At 36.7% G+C, this 12,531-nt stretch overlaps 1 protein-coding gene across 1 annotated transcript; it reads right to left on the minus strand.

Moving 5' to 3' along the window:
* Positions 1-6,134: 6,134 nt before the first annotated feature.
* Positions 6,135-11,970, minus strand: LOC113100054 (meiosis-specific coiled-coil domain-containing protein MEIOC-like). Its single transcript, XM_026264922.1, has 5 exons — positions 11,900-11,970; positions 10,244-11,824; positions 8,674-8,808; positions 8,076-8,256; positions 6,135-7,448 (listed from the first exon to the last, which is right to left on the minus strand). The coding sequence occupies exons 1-5, from the start codon at positions 11,918-11,920 to the stop codon at positions 7,246-7,248; spliced, it is 2,121 nt and encodes a 706-aa protein (XP_026120707.1). The 5' UTR covers positions 11,921-11,970; the 3' UTR covers positions 6,135-7,245.
* Between the last annotated feature and the right edge of the window lie 561 nt (positions 11,971-12,531).

Here is a 12,531-nt window from a genome sequence, read left to right on the forward strand (position 1 = left end):
TGAGAAATCTCCGGTGGGGGAGGGGATTCAGGCCTACTTCAACGGAGATTGAGCGTAAGTTAATTTAAAATACACTTTGAAGACTGTTATAATGTATAATAATGCAGTGTAATACATGTATAGGAAGAACATGCAGTAATTGTTATATATTATACTGTTAAGAGGGGAGAGCAAGATTGTGAGATCGCACGTGCCAGTTTCCACGTGATTGGTAATCCAAAGTCTCATATAACATTTATATATATCAATATATCATTTTATTCTCCCAAAGTGTGTTTATGTATGTGGCATGAAAAGTATTGTACTCTGTATAAAGTGTATACTTTTATCTAAAGTCTGTTTACTGATTAATATGTTTAAAAGAGGTTAAAATGTGAACTGTGTGTAATGTGAGTGGTGCATTTATGTGGCAAGATGTGCAGATTTTTCATGTATGCTCATGCTGTTGTTTTTTGTCTGTTTATTCAGGCACATATAAGCCACTGCCGTTGTTTTATACACCTTTATTGGTTCTTTAACATTAATTGCACTCTTTCAAGTCAAATTGGGACTTGTGATCTGGTGTTTTGATTAGAGATTATTATTGTAAAGGACTTATTTTTGTTATTTGCTTTTCTTCTTATGTTATTTCACATTCTGTGCCCGTTGAAGGGAACCGAGTCACATCATTTGTTTTGTTTTATTATTCTGTTTTATACAACTTTTCTTGTTTAATTGGATCTAAGTCCTGTAAAAAAAGGCTATTTTTCCCTGAACCAAACATTTAATGCTGGGTCTTCTTTTGAGGCTCAGTCAAGAATAAAAGAATCCTTTTTTAGTAGATGTCTTGGCATTGTCTCTTCCTTTAATATATTAGAAGGACATCAAGCCGGCCACACTAATATCTGACACTATTTGGGACGCATAGTATGCAAATTCACTCCCCATCCTCTCTTTCTGAATTACACAATCCATCCTCTCTGTTTCCTCTATTGTTGTTTGCTATTCTCTCCTCAGAGTGGGGCTCCATTAGACAGGCTCCTCTTGCTGTCAGTGTCTCAGTTTGCCGTTTTGCCGAAAACCAAGTGAAGAGCGAAACACAACTGAAAACAGCCAAAGGAGGAGTCGGTGCAGCGATAAGACAAGATGGCCAAACAATGGGACCCGCTTGCCTTGCTGGGGGAAGACAGCCCTGGAGAATGGAGTGAAACTGGAGATAAGACGCATGCGTCTGAAGAGGACAGAGATAGAGGAGGCCAGAGCTGCCACACTGAGAAAGACAGAGGAAGAAATGTGATAACCTCTGCTCTGCCGTCCACTCCATACGCCACAAAATGGCTATATATGTGACCTTCTGCATTTCTATTGTACTGCTGACGGTCCTTTATATAGTCACAACCTGCACAGCTAACACACCCACAAAACTGCACGAAGACACACACATGCAAATACAAATGAAAAAGGTATAAATCTAAAAACTTTTTGTTAAATATTAAGAGGCATCTGTTGTTGGTGGAAACCAGGGCAAACGTGCACAAACAAACAACAACAAGCAAATGCAGTCAAACCAAAATGTATTCAGACACCTTCAAGATTTCTCACATTATTACAGTTTGTTTGCTATAGTTTAGAAAATGATAATAAAATATGACAAGAACTCAGAGTTAAACTGTGACAGAAACAAATTCATCTTGATAATGCAATTCTTCTGTTAGACTGTCTCACACTGAATGAGGTTAAATTAAAGAACACAATTAGATAATACCAATTTAGGTCCAACAATTACCAAGCAGTGCTTAATTTAGTTCAGTCTTTGGTGTAAAAAGGTTGCATTAGCAAAAAACATTTAAGCAAAACATGGTCAGGTCAAAGTGTCTGAATAATTTTTGGTCCCAAATTTTAATAAATTTTACTGGCAGTCCACTGTATGAACACAGTTTACTTTATTTTGCTATCCTCTCTTACATAAATGAACTATAGCGTTCTGCACCCACTTGTAACTATATATTAATATATATTTGGTGTCTAAAATCATTTTTGGTTTGACAGTACAATATCATTTGCATTATAATGCTAATTAAAAATAATAATAATTATTATTTAATGCTATTAAAACCAGTTTTACCATTTTCATCAAAAAAAAAAAAATAATAATAAAAAATGTTATAAAATGATAAAAGTATTTTAAACATTTCATCAATGTAGTCAGTTGAACTACCTGAATCTTGATTAGGGCTGAAAAAATGATAAAATGTAAATTTACATTTACACATTTGGCAAGCGCTTTAATGCTTAATACCTTTTATATAAAAAACACATTTGATCAGTTGTTTCTTTCCATGGGACTCAAACCAATGACCTCCTCTACAGTTTGAGCTCCGGGAATTATAGATGTTGAAGGAATTTAATTTTAAAAACAATTTTATTTCAATTTATTTGCTCTTTAATTTAACAAATATTTAAAGTAAGATGGAAAATGTATGTAATGAAAATGTGAAATGAATGAAAGTATTAACTAAACATAATCATTTATAAGAAGCGCTTCCTTTCTTTTCATTTCAAATTTAAAAACACAATGTTAACCCTTTATCACTTTAAATGATAAAACATGACAGTAACACATTTGAATACTTTTTAAGGACATCCTGAAAGCAGTCACGACCGCACACACGCTGATCACGAAGCGGGCCGGAGGTTTGTGTCACATGCAGATGTGTGTAGCCGGGATACTGTCAGAGAGGACACAGTACTGGTCCCAGAGGGGCTTCAGTGATGGCTGCTGGGAGATAGAGATCTTTGAAAGAGAGACAGAGAGAGCGTGAGTGTTTGCCTTTGGACCCGAGCATGTAGATGCCCCCCCGCACGCTCTGCCACAGCCCCTGGCTCTTGTCGCTTTGTATCAATCTGGGCCCCCTTGATAAAAACAGTGCTTAAAATAGTGGCCCACAGCAACAAGCAACATCACGACCAGCGACCCTGGACCCTTATGCCTGGGAATGTCTCTTTTTCCATCTTTCCATTTCACCTTTCCACTCTCATGTTTTCTCTGTATCACTCATATAATCTAAAATCGCATATGTTCAAAGAGCCTCAAACTTTGTCTTCCAATTTAAAAAACAAGAAAACAAAACAGAACATATTTTTTACTCTCACAGAGATGGCGTGAAAAAGCTTCAGATGTCACAACCGGACCATAAACATAATCAAACAGGAAAAACACGAGCACGTCACTTCTTAATCTAAAATCAATATACAGAGGACAAATTCACTACATTGTTCCTTTGTGTGTGCTACCTATTTGTTTCATTTGTTTTCACTGGATGAACATATGTCTCACAGTAATACTGTTGAAGCCTGATCAACTTTACTCACTGGTTAAACAGAGCAAACACTGATACTCAAGCGATTTAGAAACACCAATGGACACAGATACAGATACACTGTTCAGATACAGTCTCCTGGATTTAACCCTATTAAAGCAATTTGTTTTTTAAATTGAATATTTGTTGAACCTTCAGACAAAACCTCAGTTGAGTTAGTTGATATGTGTGTTATGTTTTGTATCATAAATCCAGATTTTTTTTAGCTCATATGATATAGCGAGAATGTGGAGCCTATATTCGAGGAAGAAAAAAAACACCTCAATTTTAGTCAGAGGCTCAAACTGAAAAATAATAACAATAATAATAATAATAATTTTGTGCCGATATTGTTACTGATATGGCCAAAAACATACATTATGATAGTTTGTAATGTAAATTTATATTTTAACATTAGCCTATAGAAGATTATTTACAGAGTGACAACTGATATTTATATGCAGTTTATATAATTCATAACAATATGTCTTAAAAAGATAATATTCAAAAGCTTCAATATACTCTAGTTTTAATCTTGGGAATGAAACATATAATGCAATGCAATACAGTAATTGAGAGATAAACATTTCTTAACAAAACTGCTGTATAATACATTTTAACATGATTTTTCATGGTGAAGCGCTCCTTACATTTACCTTACCTTACACTCACTGCAAAAGGACGTGTGCACCATGATATTTTGGGTGGACATTATACTATTATACTAAAAGGTATTTTACTAAAAAAGTATGAACTATTACTCAGAGGACAAGAAGCAAGTAATAGACTGTTTTTAAGCAGACCCATGGACATACACAATTTATGAAACATAAACACAAGGAATCTATAAAGTATTTTGTGGCCCTCTCAGCACTGGTTTAAACCTGATTATGACTCCTATTTGAAATGAGGTTATGTACAAATTATCGATTCTCACACCAGATGCAAACGTGTTAATCATGTATTGCTTAAAAAAAAAAAAAAAAAAAACAGTATACCTGCATATGCTTTTTTTTAATACAGGAGCATCCAACAGTTCTTTACCTGGACCAGGATGTGCACCTGAGAAGTCGGCCTTCAGGGGTAAATTGCTTTTACTGTCTATGGTAAATTGGCAGACATTGCCCTCTAGTGTCACTTTAAAAAGTGACATGGACATGTTTCCAATGAGATTCCCTCTTTAACACTTACCAGCGGATAACCAACATGCTTGTCTAAAAACAGCATAAATCCCCATCTTACCGCTTTAGGGGGCATTCAAATAACCTGGGAACCATTTTTTATGTTTTCCATAGGATGCTGCTCAGTAGCACTCCATTGATTTTTAACACACATCTCAAGATACAAAAGCTCACAACTCTTAAGATTTTTCAGAAACCATTGGAGGCCTTCTCATCATGTAGCAATAATATATATATAATTTCTTTCTCAGTTGTGGTTTATTTTTATTGTAGGGCAGTGATGAACCTGAAGTAAGAAGGGTATTTGTGTGCTTAATTATTTTTTTCTTCTTTTTTTCTACGTTATCTTAAGGTTTTTTCCCCATCATTTTAATTTAGTTAATTTGTAGCAATAGCCAAAAAACAACATTGTATGGGTCAAAATTATTGATCTTTCTTTTATGCCAAAAGTCATTAGGAAATTTAAATAAAGATCATGTTTTCTTAGTATTTTGATTTTGACCCTCACATTCCAGATTTTCAAACAGTTGTATCTCGGCCAAATATTGTCCGATCCTAATAAACCATACATCGATGGAAATCTTGTTTATTCAGCTTTCAGGTTATGTATAAATCTCATTTTTGAAAAATGTACACTTTAGACTGGTTTTGGGGTCCAGGGTCACGTTTCAGGCTTAATACTATGGAAAAGCACAAAATGTGAACAAAAGGGGAACAATCGACTATTATGATTTTTGTCATAACTGTGCAGCCCTAATTTGAAGCTGCTACATATTGTGCCAATGCCGATACCTTGTAGACTGCCTTCTCATATGCAACAATAGAAACCTTTAGTGTCTGTTAGCTTAGTAAGATCAGGTGATTGAGGCATTCCTTTATCAAAGCCACAGTATTTAACATTTTGTACTTGAAAACATCCTTGAATTGGTACAATAAATAGAGTTGTGTAAATGAACTTGTTCACTCTTGACTAATATAACTTGAATCAGAGCATATAGTTCTGCCTTGGTGTCATGCATAGGTTTTCTACCACAACCACAAGGTGCAGTTTTTTAAATTGATGTTGTATTGATGCAGACTCAGTTTGATTCAGAGGCATCATCAGAAGCTTTGCTTGTAAACTCTGGGTGTCACTGCTGATTGCAGAAGATGTTATTTGTCTATTTATGTCTATTTATGCAATAGGAGCTCTGACCCTTCAACACTGTTGACTGGTGAAACTTCTCATCTATCCAAACACTGCTTTGCTTAACCAGATGTTTTTCTTTACATCAACACAACTTAAATGTTCATATGTCCAAATTATTTAATAATGGGTAAATATTTAGGATTTTCAGAACTGAATGAGTGAGGAACTTGTTTACAAATGGCTTTCGTAACTCAGCCAACTAACCGTTTTTGGAAAGTCGGTCCTAAAACTGTTCTTTTAAAAATTATTTAAATTTGTTAATTTTTTAAAATTATACAAAATTATTGTAAGTGAACAGTCAAATTCACTGCAGCGCTACTGAATGACTTTAGTTTCATTGCGTACGGACTGGGATCAACTTTTTTTTAAATCAGACCATTGATTAAGATTGTATTTTGAATCAATGTTTAATTATATAAACAGCAGTTTTACACTCCACTCTGTGGTTTTGTGTTGTGTAAGTTTAATTGTTAAACTTGAACAAAAGCATAAGCAAAAAAACCAAAGGCAATATGAGTACACGTCATATGAACTATGTCAATCTGTAGCATTTTCTAGTAACGTGGTTGACATCATTTATTTCAGTGCATGAATGATGTTACTCTCAGCTACTCAATATATCCTCAAATGAGTTACATCGCAGACAGACTGACCACATACATACATTGAAATATAGAGAATACGGAGTTGAATTCAGAATTGAGATAAACAAACTGCAAATAAATAAATTCACTTTCAAATTTTCCATAAACAAAACAGATTTAGGAAAGGTGTGATTGTCATTGTTAATTCAGTGAGACCACTAAAAACCAAGTGCTGACTCCAAAGAATCACGCACATAAATAAGTAAAGTAATAAAAGGACAACTGGAACATGTCCTGTTGATCATAAATACTGTCTTTGCCTGAATGTGTGTCACTGGAACTAAAATTAGCTTAGATTCGAATAGATTAGATTTGAATATGTTGTAGGAGACACTAATTAAACTGTCAAAAAAAAAAAAAAAAAAAAATTCAACACAAATCATTTTTGCTTCTTGTGCAACTATTTATACATTTCTAGGTCAACTGGGCAAACATATCCCATTATCCTCCAAAGCCACAGATCTTGCTCTTGCCATACATTCTGTTCCATTATCACCATTCGCCAGTTAAAAGTTCCCTCTTCTAATTTCATCTCTCTTTCTGTCACTGTTAAATCATTCTTTCATGCTCTCTCAAAACGTCTCGTTTATACTGGCAGTTCTTCTGGGGTCCTTAAACAAAATAGCTCAGTACTACTGCCATAATTCCATGTCTTTTGGAGAATTTGATTATAATCTGATTGGTGGTTTTCACAGAAGACTGATAAATATTAATGAACTAAGAATTCCATCTGCTGCCCACAACTGAGCCTAACGTATCACTTTGGTGGAATAACTTAAATAACTCATTCACTCTTCTTAAAATGCAATCCCATCACCTCTTGCACTTTTTTGGACAGGTTAAACCGTGTGTCAAAAGACACACAAAAAAACTGTCTACCTGCCAGAAATTGATCACAGGGCAGTCAGTGCCCTCTCCAAGCTGCTTTGCTCAGGGCTGTCTTGACCTAAAGGGGAGCAGGTACCCAGCTCGACTCTCTCCTCTGGGTAACTGTTTGTTTTGGGCAAAGTCATTTGCAATGCACACCAGAGAGCAGTCCGGGCCTTTCTGGTGCTGCTGCAGAGGTCCTTCACTGCAGATGCCAACAGAAGGATCTCTGTGAGATGTGAAAAATATTTTTTATTTTATTTTTCTTTACCTTTTTACACACAAGATGCAATTACTAACTAAATGTTCTGTTACTAAAGGCTGGAATACACTACCAATTTTTGCCCCAATTTTCCTCCAATTTACTATCTGGAGAAATTGTCTCTAATTGGCAGAAGTCAGAGCCAGTCTGAGGATTTGAGATGGCAGGTTTCATAAAAAATCACAATAGTGTATGATGGTCACAGACTCCAATATTTTAACTGCAGTCTTTGATTTGATCCACTCAGAGGAAATCAAACATGTTTGATATTTTCAGCTGATTTTAGAACACGTTACGCGTCTCCAAGCAACAATCTGCATGTTTCCGCATGAGATTGTTGTAAAAAATGTGAAAGTGTATGCCAGTGTACGGGTTTTCAAATTTGGTAAGTGTATGATGCCCAGTATTTTAAAATCTGTTCAGAGTTGTGTAGTGTATTACAACCTTAAGCAGTAAAACTAAGACTGAGTGGGACTTTACCAAGCCCTGTCATCTTCAACTTTTCTAGGATTGTGGCTTCACACTAGATGATATAAGATTTCGTATTTTTGTGTGTGTATTTCCTGGTTTTGTTACAGTGTATGACTCACTAACCCCTGTCCTCTCTAAAGGAGGCCGCTGGCTGCCTCTGTCTGCTGCTGGCATTGATGAATTCGTCCTTGCGGCGTGCCTGAGTGATGTAGATGACCTCAAGATGCCTGTCTAATGCTGAGCCAATATTAGCATGAAGCGGAAAACTGCGCAACTGCTCCATTTTGCCTAGCAAACCTGCCACCTACAAACACAACAAAAGTCTTCATTATAATATAGAAAATCATTCATTTGTGCTACAGTTTCAAACACGTACATTTAATTCTAGAATATAAGGTCACCGTAGGCAAAAATGGAAATGATACATATGTGTAAATATTCACTTTCTATGAAGTTTCTTTTTTCCAGCCACCACTATTAAGATTACTATTACTTACTATTAGATGTAAAACCTGAAGACAACATAACACTATGGATGCCAATAGAATAAAATCATTTTGATTATTCTTTCATGATAACATAATACTATTGATAATAATTTATGTCCGTTGCATTTTTACACTGTACTTGTTTGAACTTTAAGGCAGGTTCACTAGCACTCTCTTGTGGCACCCTGTTTGAAACCCCTCGACAAGACTTTTATGAGTAACACACGACTGACCCTGGCCTGTTCACGCAGCTGATCTACAATGAGGCGGTCCAGTCTGGAGGGGTTTGGAGGCATTTTAGGTAAAACACTACTGGTCACCACAGACACACGTTTCCCCGGGTAAGTCTTTGTAAGAACAGCTTCTGCCTGTCAGAAAGAACACATTATATTAGTTTGTCACCTCATCATGGTTGTGAAATGAAAACAGAAAAAACAATTCAGTACCATGATACACCAAGACAGAATCTGTGCAAGAAAATAATTCAAGTAACTTATTTTTCAATAAATGATTTTCCAAAAATAAATCATTGTTTAGTCTATTAGAGTGCTGAAACAAGAATGCATTTTTGAATGCCAAAAACCCAGAAACAATTTAGCATTTTAGCATTTCCCATTCCATCTTCCTTAAGTTAATGAGTTTCTTGAATGGATTTTTGCTTAAATTGCATAATAATTGTTTATATTCTGACTATTTTAGACTGGTTTTTGTAAGCACCGCTGTGGAGTGGCCCAGGACCTGTGTGATTCGTCATTAGTGTTTGTCAGGAACGCATTACTTAGTAACGTGTTACTGTAATTTGATTACTTTTTTAGTAACAGAGGAATTAACGCATTATAATTTTCAAAATAGTAATTAGAGTATAGTTACAAGCCAAGATGTGACAAGATGCAGCTGTGAGCGTGTAGACACTTGTGTGTGTGCGGGATGCTGGAGAATAAAATGATTCATGGCACTCCCGCAAAATAGCAGTATCTAAACATACAATTTCTAAAACAAATAAACTGTTATTCATCTATTGCACAAAAACAACATGAACTAATATAACATATAAATGATTAACAGGTGCAAGTGTATGCAGAGTTTCTTTTTAAGATATAACGTGTGTTTGCAGAGTTGAGCAATGCAGTGCTGAAATTTGCACACTCACGAATCACGAATCCTCTCATTATAACACACAAATTGTATACATTATAAAAGATTCATTATGCATATATTTGTTGTGTTATAACAGATTTGTGAGATTGCCATGAACTGAGATGTCTTTTAGAGATAATAAATGCAGCGCTCTTTGCTTGCATTCTGCCAAAGTATGCCTGCAGTAGCTGCTTGCTTTAGTTTAAAATAACAGTGTTCGGTGAATGTTGTTGCTTTAATATCAAATATTTATCGGGATCGTGTATGCTGGGATTTCATAAATTTCATGGAAAAAAGTAGCGTAACTAATAATGTAACTAACTACTAATTACTTTTGAAATAAAGTAATCAGAACAGTAACGTGATTTCTTTTAAAAGGAGTAATCAGTAATCAGATTACATTTTCAGTTACTGTTGAGTTACTTGCTCAACACTGTTCATCATAAACACAGACAGAGAGAAGTAGTTCCGGCTACAATGTTCTTCCACAAGACGCTTGAGGTTCTGTTTATAAACCACTAGAGCGCCAAAAGTTGTGTACTGCAGCTTTAAGATATTTTCAGGTTTTATTCTATGACAAAAAGTATGTCAGTGTAGCACCACATACCTGAAAATTCAGACATGAACTACATTAATACACTTATGTCTCAAAAACATCCCGCTTACTTGCTTTCTCTCTTTTTCCAGCATCCTCCACTGCTCGTAACATTCCTCCAAGTAAAAGTGTAGTTGACTGTTGGGGCTTCCGAGCGCCTTGCCAAACTTAGGTAAAGTCATGGCCGACAGAAACCCGGAGAAGGACCCATCTCCTGATGTTTGGCTGAGCCCAATGCATTCTTGTAGATAAGGGCTGAATGGCGAAACTTCTCCCTCTGGCAGACGTTTATTCATGTCGATGAGAGGCACAGAGCAGTAAGGCGACTGTGACTGAATCAGATGGCATGTGCTTTTTCTGGGATCACCCATCTGGTATAGGAATGGGAAAAGTTGTGATGGTATAGCTTTGGCTGAGTTTGAACTTGCTCCGTTGTGTCTGATTTGTCCTCCGTACAAACCGCCCAGTCCCTGATACTGATTTTGCAGGAGTCCTGTTCTTTTGTCTGCCTCTTTAGGGAAACCAGGAAGTTTAGGTTTCATGCCAAAGCACGGAGAAAAACGCCCATCGACCATGAGGCCCGCAGACAACCTGTTTTGCTCCAGCTGGAGGTCAAAATCTGAAATATCCACATTTCCCGCTCCTTTCCTTAATTCCTCAAGACTGACCTGGCCTATCGCACCATGTTGATTTAGTGTGTTCCCCAGACTCAAATCAGCCGAGACTCTCGCTGCAGGACGGAACAACTGCTGAGAAGGAAGCAATGGAACAGCCCCTGATGTGTTTGAGAGGTTTGCAAAACCCTGTGATTCATTGTTGCTGTTGGTCTTTGCTGAAATCTTAGCTTGTTTTTGGTAATGGTTTGAATGGATAGGCTGGTACTGCTTTACACCGTTCTGGGTGGTGCTGCTTCCTATCAGGCTGGCTTCTCTGTTTGGGTGGAGGACTGGAGGCACGATGGTAGGAGAAAAAGTCTTTGGTGGCCCAAACCTTGAAAATTCATTCAAAGTATAATGACTTTGTTTTTTATCCACTACTTTAGCTCCTCTTTGCTCCATATGGTTGCGTGTCACCTCTCTCTTAAAATCTGGTGTTTGAGTAATAAGCTCCGACATCCTTTGAAAAGCGTGACTCTTCTGCTCTGCCATGATTTCCTCAAGATTCCTCTGTGCTAAAAAACCATTCTGGGTGGATTCTCTGCAATAGTTCATATCCTGCTCTGCCAAGAGAAAGGCCAGTTTACTGATATCCTGCACAGAGAACGACTGGGTGTTTCTCGGTTTATCTTTGCTCAGAGATGAAAATTCATGAGATGAACTGAAATAGGAGTCATCCATTGTTTGTGGAGGGCAGCAGGAGTTGAGTGATGGAGTTGAGTTGACTGAGTTTATATAATCAGACAGGCAATTAGTGGTGCTGTGGTATCCTTCCTCCTTCTCGGGTGTAATATAGTCCAGTTTACCAGGCCCGGTCTGGTAGAGGCTAGAGCTTAATGCTGGGGGTGTGCTCAGGCCTGGGGGGCGAGGGAGATCTTGAGGAGAATACATGTCGGCCTCTCCATTACAGGTGGAGAAATTGCAGGGAAGTGCAAAAGAATCAAAACCATTACAATTCTGAAGTTCGGCCCACTGATGAGATTCTCGACCAGCAGGCTGAGAAGAAATATTGCTGACTGGTTTAGGACAAATCTGTTTCGTTGGGAATCCAGAAATGGGCGACATCTGTACCTCATTATTGAAGTACTGCATCCGGTCTTCTCTTGTCAACTTTGGAGACCAAACATCTTTCAGACTAGATGCTAGCCTACTGAAAACAAAACATCACATTTTTAAAAAAGATGATTGATTTTGGGCTTAAATTATTAAATTACTTGTTAACATAAAACTGCTTAAAAATGCGTAAAGGGTTAGTTCACTCTAGGGGTGTGACGGTTAGTATATAACCGTGAGACCGGCGGTTATAGTTTCACACCGTCATTAGAACTCTATAACCGCCAAAACCGTGTCATTAAAATATTTTTACAAACATTTTTATCAAAAATTATTTTCATTTTTTAGATAGGATCATATGATGCACAATATATCGGGAGACATGGTTTTTACCACTTAATGAAGTTTTGTAAATCGCAAGACATGTTATTTACCACTTCATAAAATTTTGCTTTGTAGAAAACCTTTCCTAAAAACGAATTTCGTTTTGTACAAATTTTATCTTAATTTTAATAAATGTTTCATCAACTAATTGCATGTATTTTAATAAATAAAAAGCAAATATAGCAGACAATGATAACCGTGACGCGTTCACTTGCACTGCACTGTGAACTAGAGCGCATCTCATCGTAAATGAAACTCAGCGTAGG

Source organism: Carassius auratus, unplaced genomic scaffold (genome assembly GCF_003368295.1).
Source record: "Carassius auratus strain Wakin unplaced genomic scaffold, ASM336829v1 scaf_tig00217136, whole genome shotgun sequence".
Classification (NCBI taxonomy): domain Eukaryota; kingdom Metazoa; phylum Chordata; class Actinopteri; order Cypriniformes; family Cyprinidae; genus Carassius; species Carassius auratus.

Bases quoted from the DNA above. Each gene is read 5' to 3' on its own strand.
- LOC113100054 (XM_026264922.1), bottom strand. From the start codon at position 11,920: ATGCAGTACTTCAATAATGAG. The intron at 11,825-11,899 runs GTACAGATGTCG...ATTTCTTCTCAG, and splicing joins TGCAGTACTTCAATAATGAG to CCTGCTGGTCGAGAATCTCA. The intron at 7,449-8,075 runs GTTAGTGAGTCA...CACATCTCACAG, and splicing joins CTCCTTTAGAGAGGACAGGG to AGATCCTTCTGTTGGCATCT.